Source organism: Mus caroli, chromosome 3 (genome assembly GCF_900094665.2).
Source record: "Mus caroli chromosome 3, CAROLI_EIJ_v1.1, whole genome shotgun sequence".
In the NCBI taxonomy this organism is placed as follows: Eukaryota; Metazoa; Chordata; class Mammalia; order Rodentia; family Muridae; genus Mus; species Mus caroli.
The window spans coordinates 83,016,004-83,034,107 of record NC_034572.1 but is presented as its reverse complement, the minus strand read 5'-3'; the positions used below and the strand labels follow the sequence as shown (position 1 = coordinate 83,034,107).

Sequence of the window (18,104 nt, the reverse complement as noted above, 5' to 3'; positions counted from 1 at the left end):
CGCACGCACACACACACAGAATCAGATACCATAGAGGTGTATAGAAACATCTTTTATTTGGGTAACATATCCCAAAACAGGTCAGTTAGTAAAATAGATTCTACAGAGTACAGACCTATGCACAGCCCTCCCTCCCCAAAAATAATCCTGGAGGAGGGAGTCTGTCTCCCTCCACCCCGGACTCCTCAGATATAAAGTTTTGGCAGGTTATTGTTTTTTTTCTAGGTATGGACCACCATGTTCACTTTCTGTAGTGTCTGGTGTCAGTACCTACTTTTCTCTCACTCCAGACCAGTTCAGCAAACATTTCTTCCCAACCCCAAATTATGGGGCCTAAATAAAAGAGCAAATAGATCTCCACTGAGGTGCTGGGCAGGCCCCAGCACCTCAGCACTGTGCTTTCAGAAAGGGGGCAGGTGAGCAATACATGTGCTGCACACCTTTAATCCCAGTGCTCAGGAGGCAGAGGCAGACTGAGCTCTGAATTTGATGCCAGGACAACCAGGGTTATACAGAGAAACCCTGTCCAAAAAAAAAAAAAAAGCAAACAAAAACCCTAATGGGGGGGTGGGTGGGTATTTGGCACTTTAACAACAGACTAGTGAGCTAGGCAGTGGTGGCATGGCACCCCTTTAGTCCCAGCATTAGGGAGGCAGAGGCAGGTGGAGCTCTGTAAACTCAAGCCCAGCCTGGTTTACAAGAGTGAGTTCCAGGACAGCCAAGGCTACACAGAGAAACCCAAAAAGGTGAGGCCAGGAGAGGCCAGATAAATTATGAAAACTGGCAGAGAGACCATTTGGCACTAGTCCCTTAGTGGAAGACAAGAGAGAAATATAAGAGTAGGAGGGAAGAAAGGAGGAGGAACCATTTCAGCCAGCAGAGTGGTGAGATGGGCTAGAACCAACAGGATACTGGCTTTGACTTACAGCCTCTGTATCTTTATCGCAAAGAGGCTGGATGCCTAACTCTCAGTTCTTCTGTCAGCTTGTCTCTGAGATGTACTGCCTGGCCTCTGACTGTAGCAGTCTGCCTCCTTCTAATGCCCCTGACCACATCTGTAGTAACTTCGCTATCTCTTATTCTTTGGGTCTGGGGCTAGCCTCTTCTCTGCCCACTTCCACCTCATTATTCATAGTCCAAATGTCCCATCCCTATCACTCAGAGAACTCTTTGGTCCTCACTACTTCCCTTCTCCACTTCTTTCTATTTCCCACCAATTGAGAAGGGTAGGTAGGGAGGACGGGGCACCTGATAGCCAACCTCCCCTGCCTTTTCTCTTGAAGCACCTTAGATTTGGACAAAGAGAAGGCCAGTGAGCAGCGCAAAGCCTGCTAGGAGCAGAATGACCTTGAGGATCCTCTGCTCAGAAGTGGCCAGTTCCTGGGGTAGAATTTCCAGGAAGGTGATATAGAGGAAGGTGCCAGCTGCCATGCCCTCTAGAACAGATTGGGCCAGCTGGTGCAGAGGCCCAGCTGACTCTGCCAGAGCTGCACCCAACCCGATGCCCAGAGGTGTCATACATGAGAAGAGGATCCCGCAGCCAGCCACCACCTGCACACGTAGGTGGCTCTGGAGCAGCCGCAGGGACAGGCTGACTGCCAGAATACCCTTGTGAAGCAGCAGAGCTAGGCACAGCTCCATTGCCCGAGCCCTGTCTCGCTGCAACCCTACAGCCAGGCCCTCAAATACTGAGTGCAAGGCTAAGGAGAAGACCAGGACACAAGCACGCAGGGCTGAGGGAGCTGCTGGAGTTCCGCCGGCCTGGGGGATCCCTGGTCCATCATGCCAATGTTGAGGCCCACCATTCACTGTGCCCAGTAGAGCCCTTGTCTCTTCCGGATGGGGTGGACTGGACTGCTCCTTGTAAGCCAGCGTGATCTGCTCCATCACCAGGACAAGGAAGAAACCCATGGCCAAGATGAACTCTTGCAAGGGGAACTGAAGCTGTGAACAGAGGTGGCAACAAGAGTTCAGGAAACAAGACAAGGGGAAGAAATCAGATGCAAAGCCTGGTAGAGAGGCCCTGTTATACACATCTGAAGTCCCACACAGACAAGTCCCCTGTGGTCACACCATGATGAACTCCGTTGGCGGCACAACTACAGAACAACACTTAATGGAACAGGTAATGGTATCACAAAGTATTACATGCAGACCAACTTTGGCACTAATAATATTTTGGGGTAAATATCTCTGTCATCACTGTCATACAAATGTAAGTAAGCAGTGTCTCTGGCTTCTACGCATCAGATGTCACAAACACATTATCACCACTACCAACACTAAGCTGTGACCACCAAGAATGTCTCCACACATTACCCAGTCCGTGCTTCCTAAGGGTCAAGTCTTCCCCAAGCTGAATCATGGATGTATACGCATACAGTGTTGTTACATGTAAACATACAAAGGAGCACATCTGGGCCTGCCACAAATGTTCACATACAAAGTTACATGTCACAGGGACATTCACAGTCATATGAAGACATAGGTCACCCAGTCACAGGTATACAGAGGTCACGACCCATTACTACTTCCTCAGTCCCAGGGGGAAAAAAGATGACTTTGCCTAACAACCGTCTCAGGTTTTCCTATGCTGAGTTCTTTGGAATGTTGCTGTTTGGGAGGCAGGCAGGGGTTGAGACAGTCTCACTGTGAAGCCCAGACTAGCCAAGAAAAACACTTCATAGTTCAAGCTGGCCTCAAACTCCTTGTGATCATCCTGCCTCAGCCTTGCAAGTGCTGGGACTGTATTGCTTCCAACTTTGTAACAGATTTCCTTGCCTTGTAACCCATATCCCACTTTCTTGAGAACATCTGGCCCCGGGGAATTGCTTCCTATGCTCCCAGATCTGTAGTGATCTGTCTCCAGCTCGCTGGTGAACACCTGTAACCCAGGAAATTGAAGAGGGAGAACCAAGAGCTTAGAGCAGTCTACATTACATAGACCCTACTGGAAGAAAGGCGCCCTCGCTCGTGTTCATGTAAGTGACCCTAATTAAACACATGGAGTCAAGCACTTTTCACACACACTTACACTCACACTCAAAAGAGAGCTCAGAAGAGGATGATCAGTGGGAGGGAAACAAGAAATCGAATAGGAGTGAATATAGTTAGGATACTTTATGTGTGTATGAAAATGTAATAATAAAGCCCACTACTATGTATAATATGTACAAATAAGAAAAACAAGGAGGGCTGGGCAGTGGTGGCTCACGCCTTTAATCCCAGCACTTGAGAGGCAGAGGCAGGCGGATTTCTGAGTTTGAGGCCAGCCTGGTCTACAGAGTGAGTTCCAGGACAGCCAGGGCTATATACAGAGAAACCCTGTCGAAAAACCAAAAAAAAAAAAAAAGGAGAAAAAAAAGGAGAAAAAGAGGAGGGAAGGAGACAGAGAATGAAGGAGGGACAAGCGGATAAATGTATGAAATGTGATTCTTGGAACATTGTTAACTTCCTGGGAATTGCAACCCAGAGTAGTTCACACACCTGATGAGGCTGCTCACATTATCTCAAGGAATATAGAGAGGTCACACAGAGTTTAGTATCAGGGAAAGAATGCACAGAAAGAATATCCTGTTGCTGAAATCCATAACTCACACACTCACATACTAAGGCCTTCCACAGCGCTGAGGTGACTCCTGAAGAGATCTATATAACCATGTTTGTCTTTTTCTTTTTTGGTTTTTCCAGTCAGGGTTTCTCTGTGTAGCCCTGGTTGTCCTGGAACTTGCTGGCTTCCAACTCACAGGTGGTGTGCCACCACCGCCCAGGTTATAGCTCTGTTTTCTATTAGCTGTTCTAGAATCTACTCTTGGTCACATGTTGAAGTCAGTGCTTACCGTCACATGCAGGGCCTCCAAGGCCTCATCTATGGCAGCCAGGTAGTCAGGCAGCAGGTCCAGAAGACATGTAGCCAAAAAGACTCCTCCTGCAAAGCAGCTGACGAGGCTCAGGGCTTTCTGGCCCGAGGCTAGACAGGAGTGAAGTACAAAAGGGGTTATATATAACCAAATGAATCCCTTCAAAGTCCCTCTACCCCAACAGAAGCCATGACCACTCCTGCCTTCCCGCCCCTCCTCAGTCACCTCACCAACCTCCCCAGCACAAGAGACTCACCTGAAGCTTCATGGTTAGCACCTGACCTTCGAAGCACACAGACAGGTACCAGGCTGCAGATGAGTGTCAGCAGCAGCAGCAGCACCAGGGCCCCCAGCTTCACCTCCAGCCCTACTGGCACCGAGGGCTCCGATGCCACTGCTTCTGGGCGCCACACCAGGAGCTCTGGCTCCCCCCAGGGCCCCATGGTGGCTGTGATAACTCGGTGACTCTTGGACCTATACAGAGAAAACTAGCATGGGTGGGAATGGTCACAGAGGAAAGAAGGGGTCACGGAAAAGGGAAGGCTGGTCAGCGGAATGCACTTCCCCTCAGCCCAGCCACTTTCTGGCCTTTCCTAGCTTAAGTGACTCATCCACGCCAACATCAGGATTGCATTTCCTCCTTTGAATTTCTCTCCCCAAGTTCAGCGAACCATCAAGGAGGAAACTGAGGCACGGGAAGGCCAATATAGATCTCACATTACTCTTTCACCTGGAGCACGCAAAAAATGAGGGGCAGACTCCAGGTAGGACCTGCACCTGGAGCTGGGGTTCCCTGAGGAAGGCAGACCTCTCTCTCTCTCCCTCTCTCCCTCTCTCCCTCCCTGTCTCCCTAGTGCATGTAGCAAAGGGAGGTTGGAGCTGAAGAGAAGTCCCGGATGGCTTCACCGATGATTTGAAACTGGGCGAACTTCGGGGCTGGCTGACTCTCTTAACTACCCACTCCCCAGGGCCATTTCCCGGAAATAACAGGTAGTCTCGGCATATAGCCAAAGAGGGGCTTGGGACGAGTTTAGCCCGCACTGGGCGGCGTCTGGAAGTCTCGGAGGCCGCCAGCGTCGCAGGAAGCAGAAGAAATGTTAACACGGAGACCCCAGCTCCTAGCCTGGGAGGCCTCAGAAGCTGCCTCTGACCCTGCGACCAGCGAGGCCTCACTCACCTCCCGAGGGTCTCACTCCATTGCTGTCGCTCGGTTCCGGCCTCGCGTCGGGAATTCCCACCCCCTCCCCACTCCTCTCCCCTCCTCCCCGCCGCCTCCGCGTACCCGCAAGAGGCGGCCAATGACTGAGCTCAGTGGGAGGAGCCTAGCCTAGAGTGACGTGCGCTGCGAGCAATTAGAGTCTGAAAACTAGAGAAGGCTAGGCTGGCGGCGAGCTGAGACGAAGCCAGAACCGGGAGGGGACTAGCGGGAAGACCCGAGGGCGGTGGGCCCCCTGCGCTGCCATGGACAAGCAGGCCGCTGGGGCCGGCCAGTCAGAAAGAGTTTGATAGAAGTGGGAGCTAGGAACTCTGCGAGCAAGGCCGGTTCTCTATCCTTACTCCAAGTATTTCTTCCTACATCTCTCAGGGTATCTGTCTGGCCTTGGCCCCAGACACTTAACAGCTCAGGCTCTTTTAGTGCCTAACTGGGCCAAAGGGTAATCATTCCCTTTTTGGGACAAATTTCCTTGCCTGGCTTGCCTAGCCAGCCTCCACAGAAAAGAGGATGAGAGGGCTCACACCTTTACTCCCAGCACTCTGGAGGCAGAGGCAGGTGGATCTTGAGGACAGCTTAGTCTACAGAGTGAGTTTAAGGACAGCCAAAGCTACACAGAGAAACCTTGTCTAAAGGGGGAAAAAAAAAGAAAGTTGTTTTTGTTTTTTTTTTGTTTTTGTTTTTTTTTTTTTTTGAGACAGGGTTTCTCTGTGTAGCCCTGGCTGTCCTGGAACTCACTTTGTAGACCAGGCTGGCCTCGAACTCAGAAATCCACCTGCCTCTGCCTCCCGAGTGCTGGGATTAAAGGCGTGCGCCACCACACCCGGCCCAGAAAGTTTTTTTTAAAAAAAAAAAAGTAGGAAGAATGAATGCATGACATAAAAGCCATTCTTTCTACAAATTAACTTATGATTAAAAAAACAAAACAAGGGGGGTCTGGGGGACTTTTGGGGTAGCATTTGAAATGTAAATGAAGAAAATATCTAATTTTTTTAATTAAAAAAAAAAAAAAACGATTTTTTTCTAGACTCCTGTGGCTCATTCTCACCAGCCCTCATTTGATTTCTAACCATGGGCGTGTAACCTTAGCACTTGGGAGGCTGAAGCAGGATTGGCCGGAGCCACGGATGGTGGTTTTGGCAGAATCAGGAAAAGCAAATCCAGTGTTTTCTCCAATAAGAACAAAACATTGTCCTTTCCAGGGAGAAAGTGTCCAGTGTCGTCAACCTGCCACCAGGTTGCTGGCTGGTCACCTCAAGGAATGGTGCAGTATCCAGGGCTCAGCGTTGGTCCCTGCTGTTGGCAGATCTGGCGTTCAGCTGCAGCTGTAACTAGGTCACTACTTATCTGTTATTTTGGTCTTAGATCTCACACCAGGAGGTAGAAAGAGACCCAACTTCCACAAGTTATTCTCTGGCTTCCAAATCTGTGTCCAGTAGCACCAAACACACACAAATAAAAATAAATTAACATTTGCTGATCAAGGATCTTTATGAATTTGAAGCCAGTTCTGGCTCAACAATTAGGAGCAGACAGTGCTGTTTGCAGCACTTTGCCCAGGACCAGCACACATGTCAGGCAGCTCATACTGCTTCTAACTTTAGTTCCATGGGGACTGTATTAGTCAGGGTTCTCTAGAGTCACAGAACTTATGGNTAGTCTCTATATAGTAAAAGAATTTATTGATGACTTACAGTCGGCAGCCCAATTCCCAGCAATGGTTCAGTCGCAGCTGTGAATGGAAGTCCAAGGATCTAGCAGTTACTCAGTCTCACGCAGCAAGCAGGCGCAGGAGCAAGAGCTAGACTCCCTTCTTCCAATGTCCTTATATTGTCTCCAGCAGAAGGTGTAGCCCAGATTAAAGGTGTGTTCCACCACACCTTTAATCCCAGATGAAAGGTGTAGCCCAGATTAAATCTCCTTAAACTCGGAGATTTAATCTTCTGGAATCCATAGCGACTATGGCTCAAGATCTCCATACCAAGATCCAGATAAGGATCTCCAAGCCTCCAGATAAGGGTCACTGGTGAGCCTTCCAATTCTGGATTGTAGTTCATTCCAAATATAGTCAAGTTGACAACCAGGAATAGCCACTACAGGGACCAAATAAATATGGCTTCCTCCTACCTGTGTACATACCCACACATAAAAGTACACATAATTTAAAACAAATCTTTTAAAAGTTGAATAGGGGGCTGGTGAGATGGCTCAGTGGGTAAGAGCACCCGACTGCTCTTTCGAAGGTCCAGAGTTCAAATCCCAGCAACCACATGGTGGCTCACAACCATCCGTAACGAGATCTGGCGCCCTCTTCTGGAGTGTCTGAAGACAGCTNTAATAATAAATCTTTAAGGGGCTGGAGAGATGGCTCAGCGTTTAAGAGCGCCAACTGCTCTTCCGGAGGTCCTGAGTTCAAATCCCAGCACCCACATGGTGGCTCACAACCATCCGTAATGAGATCTGACGCTCCTCTGGAGTGTCTGAAGACAGCTACAGTGTACTTACATATAATAATAAATAAATGTTTAAAAAAAAAAAGTTGAATAGGGGACTGGAAAGAGACCAGCGAAACATTTGATAGCGTTTGCTGTTCTTCCAGAGAATGCAAGTTTGATTCTCAGCAATCAAATCAGTCTGTAAACCGGGCGTGGTGGCACACACCTTTAATCCCAGCATTTGGGAGGCAGAGGCAGGTGGATTTCGAGGCTAGCCTGGTCTACAGAGTGAGTTCCAGTACAGCCAGGGCTACACAGAGAAACCCTGTCTCGAAAAACAAAAAAAAGAAAAAAAAAAGAAGAAAAGAAAAGAAAAAAAGTTGGGCAGAATTCTTGAGAGTAGGAGATTCTCCAACAGAAGAGTATCATCTCAGTGAAGCTGAACTGTAAACTACATCCTTCATTATTGACTCTCGTCTCCATGTTAAACAGATCTCTTGAACTTGACCTTCATCTGACTCGAGACTAAGGAAGTTATTTTTTCCTCTGCAAACCTTGATCCTTCAGGGAAAAAGAGGGATGTTAAGTGAGATGAAGACAGAAGTTCCAAACAGTCCTAGCAGGAACAGAAGCCTGGTTTATTTCCAACTGAATCATCTCTGCATGTAGCAGCCTGCCTGGAAGCCTCGGCCTCCTGAAGGGCATTTAACCACCTTCCTTTCTTTCTTTTTTTTCTTTCTTTATCCTCCCTGCACCACCTGCCACCTTTCTTTTTTTTTTTTTTTCTTACTTGTTTTCTTTATCCCCCTGTACCCCAAAACAGGGTTTCTCTGTATAGTCTTAGCTGGCCTGTAACATTCTCTGTTTTGAAAAACCAAAGCAAAACAAAACAAAAATAAACAAACAAGCTAAGCTGAATTGCTATGAGAGCAATATGAGAAAGTGAAAATGCTTATATATAATAGTTGTTGCTCAGCTGTCAACACACACTAACTCCCTTCCAGTTTGTACCAGTGGCTTGGTCAAATATTTTTTTTTTCTTCTTTGTTTTTAGTTTTTTCGAGACAGGGTTTCTCTGTATAGCCCTGGCTGTCCCGGAACTCGCTTTGTAGACCAGGCTGGCCTCGAACTCAGAAATCCACCTGCCTCTGCCTCCTTAGTGCTGGGATTAAAGGCGTGCACCACCACGCCCGGCTTCACTGTTTTTCTTGAAGTGCATAACTGATGACACTAGCTCAAGGCAAAACAAACCCTGAATCTTAGAATCACTATTTTTTGTCATGAGCATCTGATTCCTTATTAAAACTGACAAAATACTCCATGCTCTTTGAGCCGTAGAGCTGTTTGTTGTACATCACAAGACAGAACAATGCTGATGATAACAATTTTTTCAAACAGGTGTCATAACTCACTCCTTACATTCCAGCTCTTGGGAGGCTGAAGCAGGAGAATTTCCACAATGAAGTCAGCCTTGGTAACAAGAGTAAAATCACGTCTCAAAAGAACCAAACAAACAAATAGAAAAGATACCAGGTTGCTCAGTGGTTAAACCACGTAACTTCACAATACCCAGTATCCACATGGTTAAAAGAGAAGACTGACATCTGAGAGCTGTCCTCTGGCCTCCATGATGATCAGTGAGTGGCATGTGAGCCATCTCTCCTCTAATCCCTGTGAGTGTCTGCCCTTACACTAAAAGAAAAGAGAAAGGAGGAAGGAAAAGGAAATTATAATGATCTCACAACTCCAGTGAGACCCTGCCTCAACCAACCCAAACAACAACAGACAAACAAGTTAGGAACACACAGTGATACCTTGCCTCAAAAAAACAAAACTAATGAACAAGCCAGAATAAACAATGAGATCCTGCTTTAAAAAAAAATGAACAAACAAGCAAACAGCTCAAAATTAAAGCCTCATTTTCATCAACTCTCCTCCAACTCTCCTTTAATATTGTTCCACCATCTGATACTTTCTGACAAGAAGGCAGCTTTAAGTGTGAGGTAAGAAAAATAGAACTTATTGGACACATCACTGAATAGATATTTGGTACTTTTGGGGTTTTTTGTTTGTGGTTTTGTTGTTTTGGGTTTTTTTGTTTGTTTTTTTTTCCCAAGACAGGGTTTCTCTGTGTACCCTTGGCTGTCCTGGAACTCACTTTGTAGACCTTGAGGCCAGAGCTGTCTGCCTCTGCCTCTTGAATGCTGGGATTAATTGAAACATGATCTTATGTAGCCCAGGCTGGTCTTGACCGCAGAGACACTTCTGGTAAGCCTCTTGGGCATTAAAATTACTGGCATAAACCGGACGTAGTGGCACACTCGGGAGGCAGAGGCAGGCGGATTTCTGAGTTCGAGGCCAGCCTGGTCTACAAAGTGAGTTCCAGGACAGCCAGGGCTACACAGAGAAACCCTATCTCAAAAAAAAAAAAAAAAAAAAAATTACTGTCATGCACTCCCACACAACGCTCTGAAACAGGTTTCAAGCTACACTGATACAGTATCAACTACTCAGGAGGCCACCCTGAGAAATGAGACCTCCTCACTCCTGTTTCAAAACACAAAACTATACATAAAACTAATAGTTTAAGGAAACAATAAGATTTCAAACCAAAAGTAAACGTTTGGCTAATGCATGGCAGTTTCCCTGTCCTGTGTGTCCCTGCATGGGCTAGCAGGGTCCCCAAAGTGCAGCAATGTGTAACGCAGTTCCTGGATCCACATAGGCCGATTGCACAGGTGGCTACCAGAAAGTGGAGGCCTGGTCCACAGGCTACAGGTCTGCCTAAGTAATAACTTGGGGCCTCAAAACCACGAGGTAAACAAACTCAAACCCAAACAACCTCTGTGCGGTTCTTACCCTCAGCACGGAAGCTTTAGCTCAACTTTCCTACAATATAAGCAGGGGCCTCTGGCTGGAACCCGGAGCCCTGCCAAATTACTTCTGGGATTCTTTTCTGCTGGTCTATTGTTGCTAATCGCGAGGGCGTGAGCCTCGAGATAGTCAGCCATTGGCTAGAAACCCGGTTCTAAGTCTTCAATGCCCAATTAGGATTCACCAGTGGAAGAATGCCTTGTGGCGCAGGGGGCTGGAGCTGGGATGGAGGGTGCCTTCAAAATCTTGGTTTCTTTCTCTACCCTGAGATGGGTCTACCACTTGTAAAGATTGTGGCTTCGAAACAGACACCTAGGAATCCTGTGTACCAGTCACTACTATCTCAACTCTTTGCTGACGAGACATCAAGCCCGCAGCAAGATCTACTAGCACTGAGAAAACTGACAGAAAGGGTGTGGGTACCTATAGTTTTATTTCTGTTTGCACCTGGACAGTGTCTTAATATTACTCCCAGATGCAGGTCCCGACAGTGGTTCCTGCCCAGGTGCAACCCAACCCTCTCCCTTCCCCCACCCTTTCCTACCCCAAACTCCACGGACAGCGTAGTGGGCGGGGCTTGATTGGGCAGGACCAGGATACAGATCCTGGTGGAAAGAAAAGGTGTAGTGTTTGGGGCTTCAGCGGGCTAGGCTGGTTTGGCAGAGCAAAGTTCTCCGAACAACAATTAAAGAGAATTAAAAAAGGTAATACCCAGTGGGGCTATTTTTCTGAACCCAAAAGATGAGGCCTGAACTGTGTTCTCCTACGAGGGGCTGCCTCATGAGAGCAGAGGAAAAGACTAACTAAAGGAGAAAATGCCAAGGAGCCCGTAGCTTCAGAGGCGAGGGCAGCCACCACCTTCCTTATAACTTTCCCTCCCGTGCAGAAACATGGAGCTCGGATGCCCTGAGTTGCTGGAACCCCCAGAAGATATCTTCTCGACGGGATCCTTCCTGGAGCTGGGATTCAACGGTCCCGCATCAAAGGTCCCGGTGACCAGGCTACAAGAACAGGGGCTGCAAAGCTGGGAGATGAGTAGGGGCTGTAGCCCAGGCTGTTCAATGGAAGTGGGAGTTAGGTTGAGAGAACTCTGACTAGAAGCCTTAAGTCGTCACAAAGAAAGAGTTCTCATAATAGAGCCCACGAAATAGACGCGTATTGTTACTCTTTCTATGTCCAAGAAGGGATAGCACCAAAGCTGAAGCATTAAGGATCTAAGACTACTGTCAGGTAAGACTGTCAAAGTACTTCTTTGCAGACATGCTTACCCTCTCCTCCTATAGGGCCTTCAGAAGAGTGAACCTGACGATTTCCTGAACCTCTTTATCGATCCCAATATGATACACTGCTCAGAAACATCTCCTGGTAGTGACAGTGGGGTCTCTGAAGATCCTGGCTCCCCTGCCCAACAGGCTCCCAGTTCCCCTGCCCTCTATGAGGTTGTCTATGATGCAGGGACACTACAGGGAACTCAGCAGGAAGCTGAGCCAACCTTCGGACTCATCTCTATCCAGATAGGTCAGTGTACTTTTTGGAAATAGGGCAATGGCCCTTTCAGGCCCAGCCTTGTGGTGAGATTAAGGGGAGAAGGTTCCCAAACCATGCCACTGCCCAGTCCCCGCCCTTACCACAGCCTTCTGACTCCTTTGTCCCAGTCTCTGTATCTTTCTTCAGATCAGTGGACCCCTGCATTTATGGTCCCTGATGCCTGCACAGTCAGTGGACTGCCCTCCGATTCGCATAGACATATCCTGCCTAGGGTCAGCACCAGAGCCCCAGCACCTCCTACAGCCATGGTAAGTCTCGACGCCAGCCAGAACTGGTGTTCCCCCAGTATACATGCCCTCATATGAGTGGGGGTGTAGGGGAAAAGGGAGGAGACACTAATGAGGAACTGGTTTGCCCCACTTTTGGTAGCAGTGGTTTTGAAGGCCAAGGAGAAACAAGCAATTCTAAGAGCCAGAAAGTGTAGGGGCTGGAGAACTATAGGGGATCAGAGTGGTAAGGAACCATTTAAGTCTTAGCAGATGTGATGAGGGAGCCTGTCAGAGCTCTAGACCCAGTGTGCATTTACAATCAATCAGTCAGAGCCACTTTCTCTGCCTTGCTCAGGAAAGGGAACTGGGACAGGACCCCTGGGAATCCACCTGGCTAATGAGGACAGGGTGATAGCGAAGCAGCAGCAGGTGCTTGCACGAGAAGAACTGCCCTGTGTCCAGTGCTGTAGTGGAGTACCCTATCATGTACCTTTCCAAGATGATAGGCTAGACACTCCTGCTGTGCAGACCGAGAGAGGCCAATCTCGGGCCATAGTCCTCTCTCTACCCTGTGCACCTTGTGTCCAAAGGCAGGGAGCAGAGTCCTAGCCAACCTCTCAAACCATGCTTGAAGCTGGGACCAGAAGCCACAGTAGGGGTGTGTATATCAGCACAGGGTTTGTGCTTGTTTTATTTCTAGATTAAGCCCTCTATGCTTCATTCTCATGAGATCTTGGTTAGAGAGATTGGAAGAAACATGCTATTAAAACACTTGGAGGGGAAATTTTTTTCCTTTAGGAAAGGAAGTGATTTAGCCAAGAGCCATCAGAAAGCAAAAGTCAGAGGCAGAGAGCTGGGTCATGAGTCAAGAGCCCTTTCATGTAAGCACAAGGACTGGAGCTGGGAGATCAGATCCCCAGCAACCACATAAGCGACTATACAGTCCCTTAACCCCCATGCTATGAGGGGTTGAAACAGGACCATAGGGGCTTGCTGGTCACCAGGCTAGCTCTGGGGCCAGCGAGAAACTCAGTCACAAAGGAATAAGGTGGAGACTGATACAGCAGGGTACCTGTGGGATCTCTTTGGCCTCTGGTCACATGCACCATGATCCTCCCTCCCCTGCCAACACACACACCTTTATTATTGTATCTTATATGAAAGGGAGGGGGAGAGCACACATATGCCATGGGTTATATGGCAGTCAGGACCACTTTGGACTTGGCCCTCTCCTTCCACCTTTAAATGAATTCCAGAGATTGAACTCAGACTGTATGTAAGTCTTGTGTGGCAAATGCTTTATCTGCCAAGCCATCTTGCCAGTCCCAAACCCCAAATTAAGTTACTCTTTTTTTTTTTTTTTTTTTTTTTTGGTTTTTCAAGACAGGGTTTCTCTGTGCAGTCCTGGCTGTCCTGGAACTCACTCTGTAGACCAGGCTGGCCTCGAACTCAGAAATCTGCCTGCCTCTGCCTCCCAAGTGCTGGGATTACAGGTGTGTGCCACCACTGCCCGGCCTAAGTTACTCTTAAATTACAAAGTGAAGCGTAAGGTGAGTGTGGTGGCACACACTGGAAACCTCTGCACTGGGGACGTCGAGGCAGGAAGAGCACCACAAAGTCAGGGCCAGCCTACTCTACACAGAGACAGCTTATCTCAAACCAACCAACCCAGGGGCTGGAGAGATGGCTCAGTGGTTAAGAGCACTGACTGCTTTGCCGAGAGACCCAGGTTCAAGTCCAGTTCACAATCATCTGTAATTTCAGTCCCAAGGATCCAACATCTTCTTCTGGCCTCCGTGGGCATCAGGCATACAAGTAAACACTCATACACATAAAATTAAAAAAAAAAAAAACTGGGCATGGTGGTACACTCCTTTAATCCTAGTACTCAGGAGGCAGAGGCAGGCGGATTTCTGAGTTTGAGGCCAGCCTGCTCTACAGAGTGAGTTTAGGACATCTGGGACTACACAGAGAAACCCTGTCTTGAAAAACTATACCAAAACAACAACAAAAAGTTGAAAACATTGTAAATCTTTCAAAGACGAATATTAGGACCAGCCAGATGGCTTAGTGGTTAAAGGCACTAGCTGTCAAGCCTTTCAAGTTTATTTTGATCCCTAGAACCCACATGGTAGAAGAAATCTCATTTCTGAAAGTTATCTTTTAGTCTCCACAAATGCCCACACAGATATACAAAAAGACACACACATGAAATGAATAACTGGATTGTCAGTGAGAAGGCAGGATCTTCAGCTGATGGCTCCATTTAACCAGATACCATCTACGCTTCCCACACACTCCGCTTAAGAAATCAGCCTGGCTATCCTTAGAGACTCCTTCTCTTGGGGCTGGAGAGATGGTAGCTTAGTGGTTGGGAGCAGGAGGATCCTGGTTCCATTTCCAGCTCCCACATGGCAGCTCAAACCTGCCTGTAACTCCAGTTCCAGGGGATCTGACACCATCACACAGACATATATGCAGGCAAAATGGCAATGCACATAAGATAAAAATAAATGGAAGGAAGGAAGGAAAGTCCTTGTCTGAGGGTGAGTGGCTTGACCTAACAGGTGGAGCTTAGAGCCCAGGGATGATAAATTGCACGCACCTGCCCTTGACAGGCTACCACATGGTTTACCAAACGGAAGTTAATGGCTAAATTGTTTACCTGATATAAGGAAACCCAACCAAGCTCATCATAGTGAATTCATACAATTTCTCTTCTGATTGTCTCAAGATACCAGAAAAGGCCTTCTCTAGCTTGCCTGTAATGTAATGCCAAGATTCTGTGTGGACAAAAACCTTCACTCTATCTCCTCAGCTTCAGGAAGGCCCTTTGGCTTGCCATGGAACCTTCCTGAATGACCTTTCTGCTCTGACCTTACCTTATCACTCAGTGCAGACAGAAAGCCCTCTTCTAAAAGCAGGTTGGGGCAGAGGGGCAGTTTGAGCTTTGGAAGCAGGTGACCTTGACCCCACTCATCTTCTGTCACTCCTCCCAGCCGTCCTGCCAACATCATCTGTTCCTGACAGATGAAGAAAAGCAACTGTTGGCGCAAGAAGGGATTACTCTGCCCTCTCACCTGCCCCTCACCAAGGTAACATTGGTCCCCAAAGGGTGTCCCCATCACAGAAGCTTCACTCAACCTCTAGATAGCCTGGATCCCAGGGAACATCTGGGGAGTTGTGGGAGGCTAAGGGTCTAGCACTGAACACCCTGAACCTCCAGGCAGAGGAGAGAATACTCAAGAAGATCAGGAGGAAAATCCGCAACAAGCAGTCAGCTCAGGACAGCCGGCGGCGGAAGAAAGAATACATAGATGGGCTGGAGAGCAGGTATGTTTGGGTGGTGTCTGGGCCCCCTTTCTCTCACCAAAGCATGTTAAGGGGCCATCTGCCAAGCTTGTTCTGCTTCTCCACACTCCCTAGAGTGGCAGCCTGTTCGGAACAGAATCAGAAACTACAGAGAAAGGTCCAGGAGCTGGAGAGGCAGAACATGTGAGTGGTAGTGTCTGGATGGAGGAGAGGGCAGGAGCCAGTCACAGGGAAGCCGTTCTCGGGCTGACTCTCCCTTCTTCTCCTAGCTTCTTGATGGCACAGGTCCGCCAGTTACAGAAGCTCACTGCTCAGACCTCCAGCAGAGCTGCCCAGACCAGCACCTGTGTTCTGGTACCATCAGCATGTTCCTTACTCCCCCTCTGCCACCTTTGCCACCCTCCACACTTCCACGTAACACCTGCCCTGCCCAGCCCTGTTCTCCAAACTATGACACCTCAATGACCCTCTATTCCCTATGCCTTCCTCCTCTGTTGTCCCCAAAGCCCAAGTACCCTCCTGTTCCTTTTCAGATTCTTCTTTTTTCACTGGCTCTCATCATCCTGCCCAGTTTGAGCCCCTTTCAGGGTCAATCAGAAGCTAGGCCTGAGGATTATCAGCTTCATGGAGGTAAGAGGCAAGAGTACAGCAGCCCCAAGGACGAGCCACGAAACAATTCTCCAGAACAGTCAACAAGTAGGAGAGTTCTGGGCCAGTCTCCTACCCAAGCAAATGGTCTACCATCACCCTCTCTCCTCAGTGATTTCCAGAAATATCTTGACTCACGAGAACGAAACAGAAAGCCTGGAGAGTCCAGTGCTAAAGTCCAAACTGGAGGAGCTACCTGAAGCCCCAACTACAAATGGTTCAACAAAGACACATCCGAAGATGCGAGTGAAGGCGAGACCCACTGGACAGATGAGGGGAATGGTGCATGCAGATGAGATGTAAGCCAATTACACAAGACACCACACCCCTATCACCTTTTATCACGTGACAGGGCACCTCAAATGCTTGTCATACATTTGTGATTTCATTTCTTCTTTGTGGTAAGGTCAAAGGGAAACAAGTTTTAACTTGGAAATAAACTTCCTAGCTCAAATTCTATCCCAAGTTTTTCACCATGTAAACTAAGCTGGTCTCGAACTCTTGACTTGCTTACAAGTATATAGTACCATATCCAGCTTGGAAATTGTGTTTATTATTGTGTATAAAGTATGGTGTGTATTACTATATATATACATACATATATGTGTGTGTGTGTATATATATATATATGTATATATATATATATATATATATATATATATATATGCAGTATAATATACATGTGAAGGTCCAAGAGCAACTTTTGGGTTCTTTCCTCCCACCACGTATTCTAAGAATCAAACTCAGGTCATCAGGCCTATGCAACAAAAATTTTTTTAACATTTTTATTTATGTGTATGTGTTTCTATGTGAATCCATAACATATGGGCAATGGATTCCCCTGGAGCTGGTAGCAGTGAGCCAAGTACAGTCCTCTGAGAAAGTAGCACGCTGTCTTAACTGCAGCCATCTCTCTAGCCACTGCACCAAAGCATCTTTAATACCTGAGCCTCCCTGCCAGCCCAGAGACTTTATATAAAAGATGGCAGACTGGCTCAGTAGCTAAGAACATTTATTGTTACACAGAAGTCCTGGATCTGGTTCATAGCACTTTCTTGGTGACTCTTAGCCATCTATAACTTCAGTTCCCAAAGATCCAATGTCCTGTTCTAACCTCTGAAGGCACCAACCAGACATGCAAATGGTCCGTGCGCATGCAGGTAAACCATTTGCACACACAAAAGATAAATAAATCTAAAACAATTTTAAAGCAATAAAAGGAAGAGGTAATAGTTACTCGCAAAATCGTTTCTCTTCTCTCACTGTACCCAGGTCTTCTTTCCCCATATTAAAGTACTATTTTTTAAAAAGGTTTATTCATTTGGTGGCTGAAGAAGTGGTTAAGAGCATTTATTCCTCTTTTAGAGGACCCATATTCAATCCCCTACACCATGCAGCAGCTCAGGATTTGGTATCCTCTTCTGGACTCCATGTGTACCAGACACACACGCACCATACAAATGGCTTAGATACATGGAAAGACTATATCCAAGAAGGGAAGTACTCGTTTTTCCTTGTGTGTATGTCTGTTTATGCATGAGTTTATGTGTGTCACTTACTGCAGGCCCATAGAAGCCACAGGGTATCACAACTCCTGAAACTAGAATTCTAAGTGACTGGGAGCCACCAGACTTGGGAGCTGGGAACCAAACCCAGATCCTGGGTAAGAGCAGCAAGGGCTCTTTTTTTTTTTTTAAGATTTGTTTTATGCTAAGAGTACACTATAGCTGTCTTCAGACACACCAGAAGAAGGCATTGGAATCCTATTACATATGGCTGTGAGCCACCATGTGGTTGCTGAGAATTGAACTCAGGACCTCTGGAAGAGCAGTCAGTGTAGTCATCTCTCCAGCCCCCAGCAAGTGCTCTTTAGCACTGAGCCAACTCACCAACCCTTTTAAATTTAATTAATATTTTTTTTTGTTTGTTTGTTTTTTTTCGAGACAGGGTTTCTCTGTATAGCCCTGGCTGTCCTGGAACTCACTTTGTAGACCAGGCTGGCCTC

The 18,104-nt window shown here is 47.4% G+C and overlaps 2 protein-coding genes across 2 annotated transcripts; one reads left to right on the top strand and one right to left on the bottom strand.

Annotated features, from left to right (window-relative positions):
* Positions 1-37: 37 nt before the first annotated feature.
* On the bottom strand, positions 38-5,104 carry Slc39a1 (solute carrier family 39 member 1). Its single transcript, XM_021158053.2, has 4 exons — positions 5,038-5,104; positions 4,117-4,334; positions 3,840-3,970; positions 38-1,944 (listed from the first exon to the last, which is right to left on the bottom strand). Exons 2-4 carry the CDS (start codon positions 4,301-4,303, stop codon positions 1,288-1,290), a joined length of 975 nt encoding a protein of 324 aa, XP_021013712.1. The 5' UTR covers positions 4,304-4,334; positions 5,038-5,104; the 3' UTR covers positions 38-1,287.
* Positions 5,105-10,685: 5,581 nt separating this feature from the next.
* Positions 10,686-16,564, top strand: Creb3l4 (cAMP responsive element binding protein 3 like 4). The gene is made up of 10 exons (XM_021158548.2): positions 10,686-10,797; positions 11,269-11,368; positions 11,666-11,900; positions 12,057-12,178; positions 15,139-15,234; positions 15,366-15,472; positions 15,566-15,634; positions 15,721-15,805; positions 15,985-16,081; positions 16,212-16,564. The coding sequence occupies exons 2-10, from the start codon at positions 11,273-11,275 to the stop codon at positions 16,400-16,402; spliced, it is 1,098 nt and encodes a 365-aa protein (XP_021014207.1). The 5' UTR covers positions 10,686-10,797; positions 11,269-11,272; the 3' UTR covers positions 16,403-16,564.
* The last annotated feature ends 1,540 nt before the right edge of the window (positions 16,565-18,104 follow it).

What these genes read in the sequence shown, in the direction of transcription:
- Slc39a1 (XM_021158053.2), bottom strand. Translation starts at nt 4,303, where the DNA reads ATGGGGCCCTGGGGGGAGCCAGAGCTCCTGGTGTGGCGCCCAGAAGCA. An exon ending in TGCTAACCATGAAGCTTCAG is followed by an intron (nt 3,971 to 4,116) that starts GTGAGTCTCTTG and finishes ACTCCTGTCTAG; the next exon opens with CCTCGGGCCAGAAAGCCCTG. An exon ending in TGGAGGCCCTGCATGTGACG is followed by an intron (nt 1,945 to 3,839) that starts GTAAGCACTGAC and finishes CTCTGTTCACAG; the next exon opens with CTTCAGTTCCCCTTGCAAGA.
- Creb3l4 (XM_021158548.2), top strand. Translation starts at nt 11,273, where the DNA reads ATGGAGCTCGGATGCCCTGAGTTGCTGGAACCCCCAGAAGATATCTTC. An exon ending in TCAACGGTCCCGCATCAAAG is followed by an intron (nt 11,369 to 11,665) that starts GTCCCGGTGACC and finishes CTCCTCCTATAG; the next exon opens with GGCCTTCAGAAGAGTGAACC. An exon ending in CAGCACCTCCTACAGCCATG is followed by an intron (nt 12,179 to 15,138) that starts GTAAGTCTCGAC and finishes CACTCCTCCCAG; the next exon opens with CCGTCCTGCCAACATCATCT.